Below are 18986 nucleotides of genomic sequence, written 5' to 3' on the forward strand. Positions count from 1 at the left end.
TACAATCCATCTTCACTTAAAAAGGGCCCAACATTCCTGCTCTTGTTAAAGGTCTCAGTGTGCTTCAAACAAACTAGGTCATAACTGTGTCAAAGGTCAAGTCTTCTTCTGGCTGTATACCACTGCCTCCCTGATCTCTCTCCAGCGTGTCTTTTGCGTGTATTTGTAGTCTAATCATCATGAATCATACATGGGGAAAAGATAAGGGCGCCCACTTTCAAACAGCCACAAAGAAATGTATCTTGCTTCACCAAAAGTGATGGGAGTAGTTGTACAAGGGTCTCACTAAAAACTTGGCATTTCACCTGGATGGACGTAGTTTTTCAGGATGGAGCAGTGCACGGTTTGGTGAGCTCTGTGACATTTTCAGCCCATGCTCTGAGTGCACGTTGTTTTCCTATAATTTGTATATTTGGTCTCACATCTATGTGAATGGAAAGTGATAAGTCTGCCTTGTAAGACCGTTTGGGGGGTTATATGAGAAGTTGTCTGTCAGAAAACCTTTAAGGAAGTCAGGTGATATGCGATATACAGGTGCATCTCAATAAATTAGAATATCGTGGAAAAGTTAATTTATTTCAGTAACTCAATTTAAAAAGTGAAACTCATATATTATATAGATTTATTACACTCAAAGTGGAATATTTCAGCCTTTATTTGTTTTAATCTTGATGATTACAGCTTACAGCTCATGAAAACCCAAAATTCAGTATCTCAGAAAATTAGAATATTGTGAAAAAGTTAAGCAATATTGTAAACTCAAGGTGTCACACTCTAATCAGCTAATTAACTCAAAACACCTGCAAAGGTTTCCTGAGCCTTTAAATGGTCTCAGTCTGGTTCAGTAGGCTTCACAATCATGGGGAAGACTGCTGACTTGACAGCTGTGCAGAAGACAGTCGACACCCTCCACAAGGAGGCTAATCCTCAAAAGGTCATTGCTAAAAAAGCTGGCCTGTCACAGAGTGCTGTATCTAAGCATATTCATAGAAAGTTGAGTGGAAAAGGTGCACAAGTAACAGGGATAACCACAGCCTTGAGAGGATTGTCAAGCAAAGGCCATTAAAAAATTTGGGGGAGCTTCACAAGGAGTGGACTGAGGCAGGAGTCAGTGCATCAAGAGCCACCACGCACAGACGTATCCAGGACATGGGCTACAACTGTCGCATTCCTCGTGTCAAGCCACTCCTGAACCAGAGAAAACATCAGAAGCGTCTTACCTGGGCTAAGGAGAAAAAGAACTGGTCTGTCGCTCAGTGGTCCAAAGTCCTCTTTTCAGATGAAAGTCAATTTTTCATTTCATTTGGAAATCAAGGTCCCAGAGTCTGGAGGAAGAGTGGAGAGGCACAGAATCCAAGTTGCTTGAAGTCCAGTGTGAAGTTTCAACAGTCAGTGATGATTTGGGGAGCCATGTCATCTTCTGGTGTTGGTCCACTGCGTTTTATCAAGTCCAAAGTCAACGCAGCCGTCTACCAGGAAACTTTAGAGCTTCATGAACTTCATGCTTTCTTCTGCTGACAAGCTTTATGGAGATGCTGATTTTATTTTCCAGCAGGACTTGGCACTTGCCCACACTGCTAAAAGTACCAATACCTGGTTTAATGACCATGGGTTTACTGTGCTTGATTGGCCAGCAAACTTGCCTGACCTGAACCCCATAGAAAATGTATGGGGTATTGTCAAGAGGAAGATGAGAGACACGAGACCCAACAATGCAGACGTGCTGAAGGCCGCTATCGAAGCAACCTCGGCTTCCGTAACACCTCAGCAGTGCCACAGGCTGACCGACTCCATGCCACGCTGCATTGATGCAGTAATTCATGCAAAAAGAGCCCCAACCAAGTACTGAGTGCATATACAAGAACATACTTTTCAAAAGGCCGATATTTGTGTATTAAAAATCCTTTTTTTACTGGTCTTATGTTATATTCAAATTTTACAAAGATACTGAATTTTGGGTTTTCATGAGCTGTAAGCTGTAATCATCAAGATTAAAACAAATAAAGGCTGAAATATTTCACTTTGTGTGAAATGAATCTATATAATATACGAGTTTCACTTTTTAAATTGAATTACTGAAATAAATGACCTTTTCCACGATTTTCTAATTTATTGAGATGCACCTGTAGATGGACAAAGGCACAGGACTTGAATTGACTGGAATTCGTGTTCTGCACATGTTCAGAAGTATTTGTTGTGTTATTTTTTAGATGTAGTAAATGCATTGTTTTCAAACATATAAAAAACATTTTCAGTTTTTCATTGCAGTTTGGTCAGGTTTAGGAAGAGATCATGTTTGTTTTAAAATAAGAAGTCAACGTTCACTTTTGGTTTCACATGGGACACGAACAGCCATGATCAAAACAAAATAAAAAAAACATCTGTTTAAAGTTACAAGTGAAGAGAAACCCAATGAGAGCCGACGGGAACACGCATCAGGCACACAAGTGTGATGCAGTGTAGGATACGTTTTTAGAGTCCGAGTTGTGTAAAGAATGAAAAAAGAGAAGTTAAAACCCTGGCTATTTTCACAACTCTACACCCCTGACTAATCACTGTATAGAGTGTGATTGGATGTAAATGCAATGCTTACCTAATGTACCTGCCAGAGATTAGGACATAAGGGGCCAAATGTATAAAACTGTATATTCAGGTGTAGAAATCTGTGTACACACAAAACAGGAAACATGCATACGCAGTCTTTTTGTCAGATTTATGAAACCCCACGTACGTCTGTTCCCACGTGTCTTCTCCTCATACACCTCAATCTTCCTGAAATTTAATGCACAAGCACGAGCATGAGCTCTCTGACCATCCACACAATTTACTGTGACTGTAAACACCCCCAATTACCTGGTTTGCATAAAAAGGCGAATAATTTAGTTTAGTGTTGAAGAGAAGTTGCAGAAGCAACTAGAATCAGTTGAAGAAGAGGACACATACTATTATCTCAAGTCATCTCTTTAAGCTCATCTCTGCTCACAGTGAGACTGTGCCAGCTCCTGGAGGAGGAGAGGGGATCCCCACGTTCTCTCCACATGATGAGCGGTCATCATCATGGGCCAAAACATCAGTATGGTCCCTGAGAAGCAGTTGTTGTATCATGTGGCACAGCATTATGCACTGCAACAGCCCTTATCTAGTGCCGGTTACACCTGAAGCTATTCTTTCTCCCCAATAATACAGGAAAATAATCTACACTTATTGATTATGAGATCATTATAATTATCATAATGCATACTGACAAACATATTTACAGAAGACAGTAAAAACAAGGTTAACAACACATACATCACTGTGTCATAGTTAAGGTTTTTAAACTATAGATATAAAACTAACGATTCAGTGAAAAAACAGTAAAAATGTCAACCCAACATCACACTAATCAGACTAAAAAGACTGTATGGTACACATGGTTCTAAAGATGTGTACCAGTACACACAGTCTCACCAGCTGTGGATTTTTATACATCTGGATATCAGCGTGGAAAGTGGTGTAAGTACACTTTTGTGTATTTTTCCCACACATAAAGTGGTATTTATAAAGGAAGACTGCGGTGAGAATGTACCTCACATACACTTCAGACCAGCGTACACGTTTTTTTGTGTGACAGCTGCAGGTGAAATGATGAGGTGGACATGAAAAGATAAGGTGAGATGTGACCTTAGAGTAGCACATTGTTTAAGTTGTTTAGTGTTGCCAGTTTCATTGATTGTGTTATAATTTTGTGTTCAGTAAGATATCACTGAGAGGTGCATTTTAAACTTGGTTTAAGTAATTTATGAGTGATGAACTTCATCATTCTTTTTTATTTACATTGGAACCATTACTTCCCCACTGATGAACTTTTCATTTGATTAAAATCGCAAAGCACTGTAAAGTCTGTTTTAAAATCAGCTCTATAGATTAATCATTGCTTATCCCACTGACATTTAATAATGGTGGTTGGGATATTACTGTGATGGCGGTTTACAGCTAGGCTTTGTGTGCGGCCTCTATAAACAGCCACAGCTGTGTAATGACAACTGTTCTGAGCCTGTTGGAGAGCCTCGCTGATGTAACACAGTCAGTTGTACTTTTTCCTCTCATTGACAGGTCTAATGGAGCAGGCACACGTATCGGTATACAAATTAATGTTTACGGGCATTTCTTTTTATCCATTTATAGATAATTGTGGGAATGTAAATAAAGCTCAAGCACATGTGCCCATTTCCACAATGGTTGAGATTAATAAAACAGGTTCAGGCACCAGACAGCTTTATAGATCTGATAGAAAACAGCGGCTATGCATATATCTGTCTTTGTGTGTACACATTGATTTGTGCATCTGGCCCTTAGGGAGCAAGACTAGAGGGACACTGCTATGAACACAACTCTATTGTTGAGACCGTGACGGACAATGATAACCCTCAACTGGGAAGCATTTTGGTTTAGCGTCTTTCTGCATCTGTTTGTTAACCTAAATCAAGTGAAACCAACCAAGCTCAGTGTGCAGGTTTTTAAATGAGAAGAGGAGCGGAGCAGCTGGCCAGAAAACCCACTTGAGTCAGTAACACTGTGGGGAATGAGTGGAGCGCTGGGGGCCAGTTAGAAGATCTCAGCAGTGTTAAGGTAAGGCTGTTAGACTTTTCATCTCGTTGGCAATCAAGACTTAAAGCATACAGGAGGTTGTAGCCCGTTGGTAATTGGTGCAGCTCTTAGGCTTAGTGAAAATTAAATCGCCTTGGTCTCAAAAGCAGAACATTTTACCAGTACTATCTATGCCATGACAAAAGATACAGAAGTGATTGCTGTTAGACAATCTGACAGCCACTACCTTTAATGCATACTGACACCTTCAATAGATTTCTTATTTGCAGATTATGGGTCTTTTTGGGATGAATTCAGCAAATACTGCACACTATTTGTTCTCAAATGCGACAACAAAGCAGTCTAAAGTCACTGCAGTTGTAGTTTAAACCTCTTCATCTTACAAACATTTTTGGACATTGCCCTCCAGCTGCTGGAAGAGGGCTTTCAAACGCTGTTGGTCAATCTGACAAGCACTTTGTTTGAAGCGTACTGAAACCTTTTGGCATGTTAAGCAGCAATCACCCAAAATGAGTGCTGAGAGCTAATGCTAATGCTATGGTTATCAAATTCTGCCTCAATATGGCTGTTTCAATACGACCAACAATTTCAAATGAGTTGGCTGCTGTCTGAACAGTTCATTGGCTCCAGCACCAGTTTGGTCAACCGTTCAAGATGAACTGGTGTCCAGTTAAATCACTCGTCTTGGAGACCAAATCAAAAAGGCTATAGCCGCTGTAAATGAAAAAGGCTGCCCATATCTTTTCCAGAACAGAGTTTAGGCCCTGAACTGAAGATTTTAGTTACAGCTCTCAGCACTTATTCCCTTCAGCAATAAAGCAATGAATGGGCCTAGAGTTCAATAACAAGTTAATTTTTTTGCAGCAACATTTAAAAATGTTCTAACTTATGGTAATAATCGCAAAACTGGCTCCTGATCACCAGGGCCGGGTGCTCCTGTATTCCTGCTTCTGCTTCACCCACTGGGTGGTGTAGCAGTTCTCTCCTACAATCCACGACCAGCCTTGTCTGCTCCTGTCACTCTCCTTCTCAAACAGATGTCTCTGGTTGACCAACATGCCTCCTTTTTGACGCTGTGAACTGTCCAACACCCTGATCTCCTCTGCAGTACCAAAGGCTTCGGCACATCTGTCCATGTGTGTCTCTGTGCTGTCTAGGGAGGTCTTGCTGCAGATGTCATCCTTCTTGCATGCAGACAGAGGTGGAAGTGAGAGATGCTGGGACCTGAGTGAAGGGGCATGACAGTACCAGGTCAGCAGAAGGAAGAGGAAGGATGAAGGTAGAGGGCAAACATTAGCTAAATTTGAAATAAAAATAAACTGCATAATAACCCTATGTGCAGAAATTTGTGACTGAAACACTCTGCAGGAAGCAAGTTAAGTAATCCTAACTGCAACAAAAGAGGTCATTTGTCCAGCCTTTCTAAAGGACCCATATGAAAATTATTTTTTTTCTGATCTGCCATTTCTTTGGGGTGTCACTATTTTGATTCTAAATCGCAAAAACAATCAATGATGAGTTTTGTTTGATCATCCCAACTAAAGCACGATCAGCGATTATCCCAGTACTTTATTCTCTCCACCCCCGCCTCTCTGCATGTGTCCCAAAGAAAAAACAACAGTTGAGAGACGACACAGCTAGTTCTCTGGTAGCTGCAGCAACACTTGTCCTGTGTGTATGTATACGATCAGCTGACTGCTACTGGAAGTAACTCCAACAGTGTCAGAGATGTTGGGTTTATTTTCTTCTTCAGATATCCATTACTGATTTGTTTGTGAAGAGGGTTTATTAGGGACAGTTTTAAAAAATCAAACTTTGTACCAAACTGAATTTCTATCTCTTCTCTCTATCTTGTCGTTTATTGATGATTCACTGAAGGCTGGTATATATATTTTTTTAACTCTGGAATCTTTTTTTGGTGAATATTATTTGAACTAGTTGAACCCTTTCCTTCAAAAAGACACAAGATAAAGTCAAGCTGTTGTAAAATACCACTAGGCCTATCTTTTTAAATAAGAATGTGAAAATGTAAATGACAGTCTTCATAAATACAGATGTGTTAATCTAACACAGGCATAGCTGTCAGTTCTGAAAAAAGAAATGCTAAAACTGAAAGTCAAATCAATTGTGTGAATCGTTACACTCCTAAATAAATATAAATGTGTCCCTATTTGTGTTGATTGACAGCAGCTGGACGGCTGAATCCCAGCAGGGGAACCAGCGACAACAAAACTTCCCCCCCATACATTCAATTGGCATGGATGTGAGTAGATAATGACTTAATTTTTTGTGGGGAACTTTTCCTTTAAGCATTTCACCAAGTAACCAATGGTGTCTCTTTTATGGTGCGTTTCAGCCACAAATGCCCTACTGCACATAGGGTGAGCCACTGAACCTCCTCATTTTCTTCTGTCATGCTTGTTAAACTCCTTGACAACGACAAGTTAAATGTCCAAGGAGAAGTAATGTAAATACCTGCTTTGTGATGTGTGCATACTGGCCAACCTGTGTGTGTCTGTGTGTCCCAGTGCGTATGACTGATCCTCCACTGGTCTCAGACCTGAGGAGGCACAAGGTACTAAGACATGAGGAAGGAGAGCAGAGCTGCATCTGACTCTAATAATTCACTCAGGGTGCTTTGAACTTAGATTTATATATTCATATTCTTTAACAGAAGCCGCTAAGAGCTACATTCAGCTACATTCATTCCCATGACAAAAAATAATTGTTCACATTGGTAAAATTTCCCACTGAAGCCCAGGTTAATATTAAGTAATATCTGTTCAAGACAGCTAATTAAAGGAACTTGGGGCAGGATCAAGAAATAAGACTCAATAGTGACACGACGGCTGTTGCGGCCGTTAGGGTAACAGCAGCCATCAGCCAAGCCGGTGCGGGAGCGCGCATGAACTCTTCACAGCAGTGCAGCTGATGCCTTATCCCCTACACACGAAGCAGCCGGGAAGCAAAGGCGAAAGCAAAGACGGCATATTGGGGGACAAAAATATAGTGATACGGGATTGCTGTGTGTAAGCGGCTAATGTTACTGCACCGACACAAACAAACCGTTAGCCTGTGGCTACATCCAGCTGGTAACGTCACCTCCTGGATAACAGGTTGGGCTTTCGGTCCAATATATAAAGGGACATATTTCTAACTATTCGGTTTCAGACTAAAGGACCATGGAAAATGCGCAGTCTGTAACTATTCAGTGTTACACAGCGGTGGACTAAGTTACATGTTTGCAGCTAACGCTACTTTGCACGTTAGGTCACTCCGAGTCCTCGGTGATCTCATATGATTTTCAAATCAAGCTCTAAACATGACCTGTAATGTTTTCTTACCTGGTTACTAGGAAATGAGCCATGTCAGCATCTGTTTTCAGTCCCAATTCAAGTTCAAGCTGCCTCCATGAGTCGATTGGTATCCAATGTTTATTCGGGTGCCAGCCCGGCTTTGGTCGTAATTTCGTTTTGACTCACGACATGCCACTGATAAAACCTTTGTTTTCTTCTTAGTATGACTTTTTAGTGGACTTTGTGTGGTGGTGGGTCGTTTGCTGGCCGTAGCAGAATCCATTACTACCCAAACACTAGTTTGGGTCCACCGCGCTTGTCTTCTTCCCGTATCCAAGGAAGCACATTCAGCGTCATCTGACGTCACGTCCGCAAGACTGCGCAGGAAATTCGGACACCGAATTGCAGTACATTTTGCAGCACACAGCCTGTTCAAGGTAATGGAGAAATATGTGGGTGGGCTCATTCTTTTTGGTTTTGAACGCTTCATCACCCATTAGCATTACAAAACTTAAAATGCATGCTTATTTTTTCACAAATCCTGCCCCAAGTTCCTTTAAATAGGTAGTTCACCCATAGATGGATGTTTTGTAATTTACGCTTATGCAAAAGCATTTAAATTTTTTTAATGACTGTGCTGTCACTTAAATAGCTACCCCACATTCTTATACAGTATGGTAATACTCACTCTACAGTGCTTGGAGGACAGACTGCCATCAAGGAAAGTTTTGGAATTAACCAGGAAAATATTGGACAAAAATAGACTGAGCAGTTGTTTGGTTATAAACACAAACAGGTTGAATATATTTTTTTAATAAATATCTTTAAATATTTTGCGATGCATAGAAAATATACTAAATCTATAGTCTGTATATCTATAGACTGTGTTTAGTGGTTGGAACTAGAGGCTCATACTGGATTGGGAATCCTTTGGAATCCACTTGCAGTATCCCTGTGATTTAATTAGACTGTTTCAGGAAGTGAACAGGAGTTGAATAGAATTCATTAGCTGCAGTATATTACTGTCTGAAAGCTGTTAAATATGCAGCAACCAGTTCATCCTCAGAGGCAGCTTAAGATCTGACAGATTTATTCCCTTGTCAGTGTCTAATGCAAACAACAGCACTCAGGTTTCAGCTGACACTGTAAGAGTGGTTAATGACTACAGTGTCATTATAGAGTGAACTATTAATTTAAATGGATTCACACTGATGGCTGAAGTTGAGGCTTAAGTTCCATAACGGTTCTTATAATAAATGCTTAATAAAAATGTACAAAAGTAAATAATGAATGAATGGTTGGACTACGTTTGTTCTTGAAGGTCAGTAGGTCAATGTTGCCCATTCAATTTTATGCATTATACTATATAACATTTAGGCATGAAACTTCCTTCTTGACCTGGTATTTTAACTCAAGTTCCACTCGTTTATGTCATCAGACCTTTCAACCACATCTCACCCTCTTCATCAGTGAAAGGAACTGGCTCAGGTGTTAGATACGACCACTTACTATGTGACTGATCACAAGGGACGACACCTGACTGTGAGATGCTGTTGAAAGCTAGCTCAGGCAAATCTGATAAGTGGTCTTTTCGTTAAGATTACTGTCACCTAAATGCAGTACATCTCCACAGGTAATGACGTGTGTCTTCTATGTATTAAGGCTTATGAAGAGGTGCGTAGGATTGAAAAAATCTTAAAGAATCCTGCACACTGTCCATCATCTATACACACTCAATTAGAAACATTTCGATCTTCAGACATTCAGGTAAAATTCATATAGGGGTCATTCCATATTAGCTCATGTAGGCCCTCCTAGTTCATGTCATGGATTGTTTTGAAGAAAAGAAAAAAAAAATCATGCAAAAACTTCTACTTATTCTATTCCTATTCCTAGTTCCTAATTCCTATAGCTATACTACAAATACTTTCTTAGTTATGAATTTCTGAAGTTTGGCCCTCTGAGTTAAATGTAATTATTTATTTATGTGAATTTTAAAACTCTGCAATTGCTTATTTTCCACCCAGATACCCTAAGGATCATTAGCAACATGTATTCATGTAAATGGTTGTTCAATATGACTGATATGATAAGTTTTTAACTGCCATTAAAGTACACACTAAACCTTACCTGGCAAGTGTCTGTCCAGCAGTCCTACAACTCTGTTGTCCAGGTGTCGACTGTACAGGCTGCATCTGGCAACTAGACCCTGTTGGCTACCAGAGAAATGGTACAGCAAGGAGGATGAGAAGAAAACCAAAAACATACAGAGCCAAAAAAAAGAGAGAGGAGTACGAGAGGGAATGGGAGGGCAGGCCAAAGGACAGTTAGAAAAGACGGGAACAAAAGAAAAAAAGACATAATTACAAAACTGAGTAAAAACAAAATGTAACAAAACAGAAATGAGGATAAAAGTGCATGGTGTGTCTATAAAATCAGATGCATACAAAATAAAAAGCCACAAAATCGGAATAAGACTTTTGAATAGAGGGTGCAGCATTACCTTATACCAACCAGTGTATTTGGTTAACACTAATTTGTGTATGACAAAAGGCAATCTCAAATGTTCAGTTTTGTAGCAGATAGTTTAATGGGTTCTACAAAAAGACAAACAGATAAGACAGAGCCACCTCTGCTGGGTAAATAACAACTACATTTTAAAAAAGGCTTAAGGGAGCCTGTCATTCTTCTTCTTGTTGTTTGAGTCAAATAGTTAGACTCTCCTTCTCCATGTCAAAGAAACAGGGTATCTATCAAGCTAAGACACCACAGCAACTCCTTCAAAAGGGAAGAGGAAATGGTGCCGGTCAGAGGCTGGTCAATGGTAGCCCAGTTGAGATCTATTAAGGGAACTATTGAAGTATAACCAGACAATGATGACAGTGAAAGGAGAGGAGGAGATAGATTATACAGAAATAATTAAAAGGGGTAAAAAAAGATAAATGGGGTTGAATGGTTGAACGAAAAAAAGAAGGGGAAGGGAAAGTGAGAGAAAGAGACAATGTATTTAGAAAGCCATGGTCAAGCAGAACAAATAACAGGCGAACGTTAGGGCTGCCTCTCTGTGCTGGACACAATAAGTGACTAATGAGAGGGATGCAACATCGTCTGCCAGGCTGATCAAACCTGGCACTGACATCGGCCTGCACACTGTAATAGCTATCATGCAAGCTTCTATGCACAATGTTTTCCATGAGTTACAGTAACACCTCATTTGTAACTGGTTACTAAAAATATTACATGTAGCATTTTAACATCAATAAATAGCTCAGTAACTCAGGTGCACTGACTGTGGCAACCAGGAGGCCTCTTTCAGAACTGAACAGGGCTTAGGGCCCTGATGCACCAGGCCGACGGTCAGCCTGTTTTGGGGATTTGTTGGTGATTAACAAAGTATGTTTGTTTCTTCTGCAGTGTATCCTGCACAGTTGAGACTAGTTGGCAATTGTGAGCAGCTTTTTGGCCGACTGAACATGTAGAATCTGTGGCATAGCCTGGCGGTGAGAGAAATCACTCTGATTGCCTGTTCAGCTAAGTGGATCAGTGCTTGAGAAGAGAAAAGGAAAGTGAAAGTCCCTTGAGCCTGTCACTCTAATATCCATGATTTCATCTATCTAGGGTGGTTTCTCTTTATTCTCTTTCTTCTCTTTATTTTTCACCTCCACCTCCTTTTATCAGACATATTCTTCATTAGAAACGGTTATATTAGTGAGAGTGGTGTCAAAAAAAGCTGCTTTATCATAACATTGGTTCGTATATCTGCACAAAGATATTTCCTCTCAACTAGGGGCAGAATATAAGAGCTAGTTGGCTGGCGGCTGTAGTTTTTGTGTCATGTTCAAGTAGCAGCTTACTGGCCGAGACGCATTCCTTAATCTGCATTTTTACACTGGACTTGGTCTCTGACAGGCTCCGATTCAGGCATGGACCATAAGGCTGTGAAGTTGTGTCTGCATCAAAACTTTTCTCAATAAATAATTTTGTGCCACATTTACATGTTAGGAGCTGTTCTCTGCAACACACAAAAAACTAAAAGTCAGTCTATGTGTTAACTATTATTATTATTGTGTACACTGTAGCACTGGGGAACAACATTTCTTTCTGAGTATTATGTATGGAGAAGATGACAATAAATTCTACCCGGAGCCTTGAACCTTGTATTGTATGTAACCAGTGTATATTGTTATTTTTCTGATATTTGCGTATTTTTTCGAATCCATGCTGGTAATATTGATCTTGCTGGAACAGAAGTCTGGTTGCGATCATAATCATTACATATGACTATTAACCACACCCTCATTCTCTGTTTGAGGAAGAATGTTGACCGTTACACAGGAAGAAGCACTGGCTAGAGGAGGGCTTTAAACCCTTAAAATGTTATGGAATACACTGAATATGCAGGGGCTTTGATAAAAAATAGTTAAATGACAGCAGGAATGGTTTAGAGACTATTACAATGGTGTAAATCACAAACTGTAATTTACTGATACTGCCTTATTAATCATGACAGCATATCTATCCTGGAGTGATGATGTTTGTAACTGACTGACAACACATCTCCCCAGTAACAGAGGAAAACTTGTACAGATTGTATTTCTACTTGACTGACATCAGAATGTATAAAATGTGCTTTCTTACCTGGTGCGTCTTGCCCTGCAGCGATCGATTAGAGGGGACTCTGGGCTCTGATCCCTGCTCCCCCCAGGGGCAGAAGCCGGGGCGGCTAGAGGGGGTGCCCTGCTGGGAGATGATCCCACGCTGAGGGAGTGGGAGCACTGGGAGGATACCAACCGCTGGGGGGAGTGAGGAGGACGAAATGGCCAGGGAAGAGCCCTCTGCTCCTGACGCACCACTGGACAGGAAAATAAATCCATATAGTGTTGATGAAGGTTCTCAGTCACCCAGGTCATGGTAATTCTAAGTGCTGTATCGTAGGCAACTGGACGTGTTTCAGTTTGTTAAAGACATTTCATTTCTCATCCAAGAGGCTTCTTCAGTTCTAACAACTGGAGGGGAGCTGCAGGCTTTAAACTCTGTGTGGGAGTGTCCTTACAGAGTTGTTAAGGACACGTGTGAGCTCTGAGTTTCAGAGTCATCACAACTTGTTCATATAGTGACTTTATTTATGTGCAAACGTCTGCAAATATTTCTGTTAAAGGTCCAGAGTGCAGGATTTAGTAATATCCATAATTATGTTTTCATGTGTGTATAATGACATCAAAATAAGAGTAGTTGTGTTTTTATTACTTTAGAATGAGCCTGTTATATCAGAGAGAGAGAGCAGGTTCCACGGAGTTCATCATGTTGCACCATCATGTTCCTACAGTAGCCCAGAATGGACAAATTACACATTTTAGTGGCCAACTTGGGTTACCCAACAAGTTTAGAAGGGGAAGGTGAGGGGCATTCAGTTAGTTGCAATTTGCAACTAAACTACTAAATGCAAGTAAATCCTACACACTGGACCTTTAAAAGCAAATCAACTGTTTGAATATTTACAGCTCATAGTGATTTTGTGATTGAAGCTGTTGTCGTTTTCTTCCAATAACAACTGATAAGATAGATTTTGTGAGGCCAGCTAAGCACTAGGGTACACATGAATAGTACACGGGGGATGGTTTGTGCACAGAGGTCATTGCTGACTTATTACTTGAAGTGAAACTGAAGTAGCAGAGACTGGGTCAAACTCTAAAAACAGCATTATGCAGACTTTGACTTAGACTTTGAAAGCCTCTCAGAGCCAGACACGAGAATAAATGAGAATTGGTGGAGTGCCCCCTTATTGGCTAAATGCTCAATGTCAAGTTATAATAACCTAAAAATGTAGTTTTTAACTTGAGAGTCTCAATGAATGTAATTTTACTCACTGCTGTACCTATTAATTATATTCAATTTGATCATTTATAAGATTTTGGGTTAATAAAACACAAAATGTTGACCTGGAGCTTGGTGGGCGGAGTAGGGTCATCAACGAGATTCTTTGTTGTGGCGGTCAGAGTACAGTAAATAAGCTGGTAGCAATCAGCCCCTCACTCCCTCACTTTTCACAGCTGGTATCCAACCTGCACCTTTGCCCTTTGGTCTTATTGTTTGTGTCCACCTTGCTTAATAAATTACTCTTGTTCTACGTAAAATCTCTTGTGTGTGCTCCCTCCTTGTCACCTTGTCACAACCCTGAGCCAGTTTGTGACAAATGGGGGCTCGTCCGGGAAACAAACCTGTAAAGTTTAAGTCCAGCCTTTGTGTGATGATGGTTAAGTGTAGATTGGTATGTTTGTAAACTCCTGTAGATTGTTAATGCTAAACTGAGTTTATGCACGAGTACAGAGTAAAGTGACATTGGTGTTTAGCATTGTGAATAAGGTTTTGGGGGGTATCTTGCAAGGTTTGTTTAAACTGGTTATTTTGGTTACTTTTGTGTTCTGGTAGATGCTGTAAGGGAGCAACATTTGTCCCCAATTTAGTTTGCAAACCCCTTTGTTAATTTAAGGTAAATACTGGTCCATGTAACTATGGCCATTCAGTTGATATGGGCAAGGCAGTCCCTTTGTAGGCTGAAGTGGTTGCTCTCAACAGGACCAGTTTGTTGTTTTTACTTAGTGTGGCGGAGAACGTGGCTGAAGACAATGTCATGGGAGCATTTCCCTGGTTTCTGGAGGGCTGACAATTTTCTGGTTGCCTTTCAGTGTTGGCGGAATAGGTGCATAAGTACCCATCACAAGTATCTGTTCGAAGGCTAGGGCTGAGAAAAGTCAGATGTTAAATGGAAATAGTAAGAAGCTGGAGAGCTTGGGGTCTGTTGTGGCCATCTTTTATTATGCCATTGAGTATGTCCAGTACATGCATTTTATGTTTTGTCTTGTGGGTTTGTGAGTAAAAATTGGTGTCCTTTAGTCTGGTCTTGTGTGTCAAAACTGGTCAAGATAGTTAAGCATGTGGTCATATCCTGTTTGGTAGGTAAGAGACCAGCATATTGGCGGTGAGGGAAGTTAAATGATTAATTACATTTAATGCTGTAGCTGCAACTTTTCAGCTTGGTTGATCAGTTTTGATAATAACCGCTATAGCCAGACGCGGATTAATGCACAGGCTTCCCTAGGCTGCAGCCTAGGGGCCCCACGTGTGGAGGGGCAGTGGCGTCACAGCCGTGGGGGACTTTTAAAACAAGGTGATTTCATCCCCCCAACTTTCTCCTAAGGTACTAAACCGTTTGCCCGCCCTCGCGGTGTACCAGCGTACTAAAATGGAGCGCACCTCAGTCCCCCATACATGAAAACCCATTGGCCAAGTTAGATTGATTGACAGCCATCAAGCCAATCACAACCATTTGACCAAACCCACTAGTCCCGGCCCCACGGGAAAGTAAACACTTACATGTAACACGGAGCTGCCGTCACTCGCTGCCGCAGACAGCGAACAGAGCAGAGGTATGAAACGGTTATTTAACTAGTTAATAATGTAGAATTTTGTCTGTAAATAACTAAACTATGTCTTGCTTTGTGGCATGTCCGCTAATATTAAGCAAGCCAGGTGGCAAAAAAAGTTAATGCAAGCCAGGTAAAGTTAATGGTAACTGACAGATAGTTTTCTAGAGACATCCACTGATTTTGATATTATTCAACATTATCATCATTCTTTTTGTTAGGAATGCCAAACAGGAAGAGGCAGCAGAAGATTGACTTCTTTTTCAAGTCAAGTTGTCATTTAATTGGAGTTATGTGACAGGAGGGAAACAGAAAGCTAGCTTTCAATCCATAAATGCACTAATTCAATTTTATGGTAGTACATTCATATTCTTGCATTAATGCCATGTAGGTGTTCATTTACATAACTTAAAGCTATTTGTTGGAGCTTAAAACCTTCTTTTCAATGAAGAAAATCTCCTACATCAACTCATCCCTGTTACTGCTCTCAGAAACTAGAAAAGAATAGAAATGAAGACAATGAAATGCAATAAAACTATTAAAATCTTAAATAATAAGAGGAATAAAATAATATAGAGTACAATAAAGGCTAGGATGAAAGATTAGTTAAAACAGATTAGAACAACAAAATATATGTAAAATAATTAATAAAAAGCAGATAAAAGAACAACAAAAGAATTGAATGTTTCCTAATCAAAATCAAGGCTGTTTGTTCTAAGTTTACATAAAATATTTCAACACTTCCATGTTCAGGAATATTAACATTGAGTTCTTTATGTAGGATGTTTCTGAGGAAGGGAAGTTCAGGAGTCAGGACAAAGGAGAGCATGGAGAAGATAAGGGAGAGAACAGGAGAGAAGTTGGAGAGAAGACAAGAGGGGGCGAACACAGGAGAAGAGAGGGAGAACACAAAAGAAGGAGAAGGGGAGAACATGAGAGAAGGAGAGGGAGATAACAGTGTTCTTGCCAATTTCACTCACTCACACTTGTTCTTTAATAAGACATATACATTAATTTCTTAATACCATGGTATGTGATTGCTTGTGAATATATAATATCTTAGGTTAAAGAGCGTTGTGCTATAATGTACATTTTGAATGCAATATTATTGGCATATCCTAGTGAAGAAAATCTAGAAATGCATCGCATTAGTTTTGGAGACTGAAACAGGGGCCAAAGGTGGTTGCGGTGCTCATGTGCTACCCCAGAACCCCCCCACATTTAAAATTGCTGCTCCACCCCTGTGGAGGGGTCCTTGAATTGGTCAGATTATTTTTTAGAAATTTAAATACACTTGTATAATTATGGTACTTGTACAATAATGGAAAAATTCATTGACCTCTATTGGTCCATGGGGTAATAAACAAACAAAACAGCACTGATTGGGCAGACATGGGTCACCTCATCCAATCAAGCTCATCGATTCGATTTGACCTACCTGTGTGCTAACTGGAGTGTGTGTGGATGTTTGCCAAATATTCTCCTGCACTGTTACACATGGTGCAAAATTACATTTTTTCTGGGAGAGCATTATGCATAAGGGGGGGCCCACATAAAAAATAGCCTAGGGGCCCATGACTACCTTAATCCTCCTCTGGCTATAGCTCATGCTTTGGTTGGTTTTGTCTCTGAGCTTTGTTGTAGCTTGGTTGCCTCTTTGTATTGTGCATCTTGGGACAACATGGTTGGCTAGTTCGTTTAGAGGAACTTTTGGATATGGTACTTCTCTCTCCCTTCTCACAGCTGGCATCCACCCTACGGCTTTGCCTTTTGGTTGTTTCATTATGTATGTCCACCTTGTTTAATAAATTACTTTTGTTCCACGTAAAATCTCTTGCATGTGCTAGTTTCTTGTTACAACCCTGAGCTAGTTTGTGACACTGTAAATGCTAATCTAAATGTTTTCCTTTACATCAAACAGAATGGTTGGAGAACACAAAGTGGACAAGACACATGCTGTGTGTAAAATCTGTCTCACTACAATTACAGAATTATATAATACAACAAATCTGAGCAACCATGTTAGCGGTTTTTACCCTGAGCTAAACTCAGCAGTTAGCCCAGCTAGCAGAAGAGGCACTGTCTACTTTGCCTTTCAACTCTGAGTCATGTCTGTGATGTTTGCCACATTCAAGAAGTGAACAAGCTGCTATGTGAATACGATATTTGTGTCCAAGTGTAATGCACTGTAAACGGATTAATGTGTGTGTGTGTGTGTTTCGGTATCAGCATAAATGTTGTCTAATATGTGCTGATATGATTTTTTTTCCTTTTCTTTTTTCAAAACTTAATTTAGAAAAGATGCTTTGGGTAGGCTACAATTTTTCAATTCCTGGTGAAGTTTGCTGTTTAAGTGCAGTGATGTCATTTTAGACAAGTGTAGTTGTTGGAATGTTTGAACTTTTTTTACTCCCCAATATCAGTATTGGTATCAGCCTGCTATAGTTTTGATGTTGCTGTTGACTGTTGACCGTTTTTCTAAATAAAACGGAGTTCAGATTTCTCTTAAATGATGAAAAAAGAGCTCTGTGTAGTAATGCAATTCATTAAGATACATTAAGTGGTTGACAGGTGAATCGTAATCAAGTCGTGAGGCCAACGAAGGCACGACCATCTATAACACATGGTTTTGTAATGGATGACTTTAAAAATATAACTAACACTTGTATCTAATGCTTAATAGAAACGGAGGCAATGAGACTATTTACCTTCTCTCTCCATTAAAGAGTAGGGTTTGATCTCTCCGTCCGGCTTTTTTAGGGGAACCTTTCTCAATTGGGCTGCTGTGAAGGAAAACACACTTAGAGCAGGGCCAAAAAACAAAACAGAACATTACCCTGCAATACACTCTTTCTCTGTCAGTACTGTTAAATTATATTGTGGTAAAAGCTGGAATAATGGGTGTAAAAGCTTCAAGAGAGGACTGACCCTAAAACAGAATTTCTTTTTTTCCTTTTTCTTTTCTTTGCTTATTTGTTTATCATTGCTTTCGATAATGATGCTACATGTTATTGCACCTTGTTTAATGCAGAAAATGAATAAATAAATTAAAATACAAACAAAAAAATAAACAGAATTTACATAGCAGTCCTGAGATCTTCAAAAATGCAAAATCATTCTCCCAAAACTTGAAACTAAGACTAGATTGTCATCAAGACAAAGAGCTCCTGACATGATCTCCCAACGACTAAATAGTCTTTCATTCAGTCATTAGAAACAGCTGTTCCTGTGCATACTTACATAGTATAGTGTAAGTATGCAACTAGTATAGTTGTGCATACAATATCCAAATTCTTTTTTGAAGCAGTTTTTTAGTTTAAGATGCTTTTTTATTAATCTTTATCAAATTTACTGAGGTGCAGTTGACACCAATAAATGGACTCTGATTAAAATAGATAGGTACAATAAGATAGGTAGCCTCAATGCTTAAAAAGAACATGTTTTCTTTTCCACCATATGCCACGCTTTGACTATGTTAGTCAAGTGATCCATTTGGCTGACAGTCACTAACACATTTTGTTATGTTGCAGCCTTATGCTTAAATCGTCTAAATACATTTTTTTTCCTCAATCCATCAATCTACGCTCAATACACCACAATGACAAAGCAGAAAGAGAATTTTTGAAATTTTTGCAAAGTTATTAAGAAGGAAAAACTGAAATATCACATTGACATA

At 39.8% G+C, this 18986-nt stretch overlaps 1 protein-coding gene across 2 annotated transcripts in view; it reads right to left on the minus strand.

Annotated features, from left to right (window-relative positions):
- Nucleotides 1-2125: 2125 nt before the first annotated feature.
- atat1 (alpha tubulin acetyltransferase 1) overlaps nucleotides 2126-18986 on the minus strand; it is a 59520-nt gene continuing 42659 nt past the window's right edge. The window contains exons 8-12 of one of the 2 annotated variants that reach the window (XM_073463548.1): nucleotides 18019-18093; nucleotides 12525-12738; nucleotides 10017-10102; nucleotides 7066-7150; nucleotides 2126-5814 (exon numbers count right to left, since the gene is read on the minus strand). In XM_073463548.1, the coding sequence (XP_073319649.1) occupies nucleotides 5508-5814; nucleotides 7066-7150; nucleotides 10017-10102; nucleotides 12525-12738; nucleotides 18019-18093 (767 nt within the window). In that variant the 3' untranslated portion in view covers nucleotides 2126-5507. Of the gene's footprint in view, nucleotides 5815-7065; nucleotides 7151-10016; nucleotides 10103-10704; nucleotides 10739-12524; nucleotides 12739-18018; nucleotides 18094-18986 lie in introns of those variants that run through there. The other variant, XM_073463549.1, reaches the window with a different exon arrangement.

Source organism: Pagrus major, chromosome 3 (assembly GCF_040436345.1).
Source record: "Pagrus major chromosome 3, Pma_NU_1.0".
Classification (NCBI taxonomy): domain Eukaryota; kingdom Metazoa; phylum Chordata; class Actinopteri; order Spariformes; family Sparidae; genus Pagrus; species Pagrus major.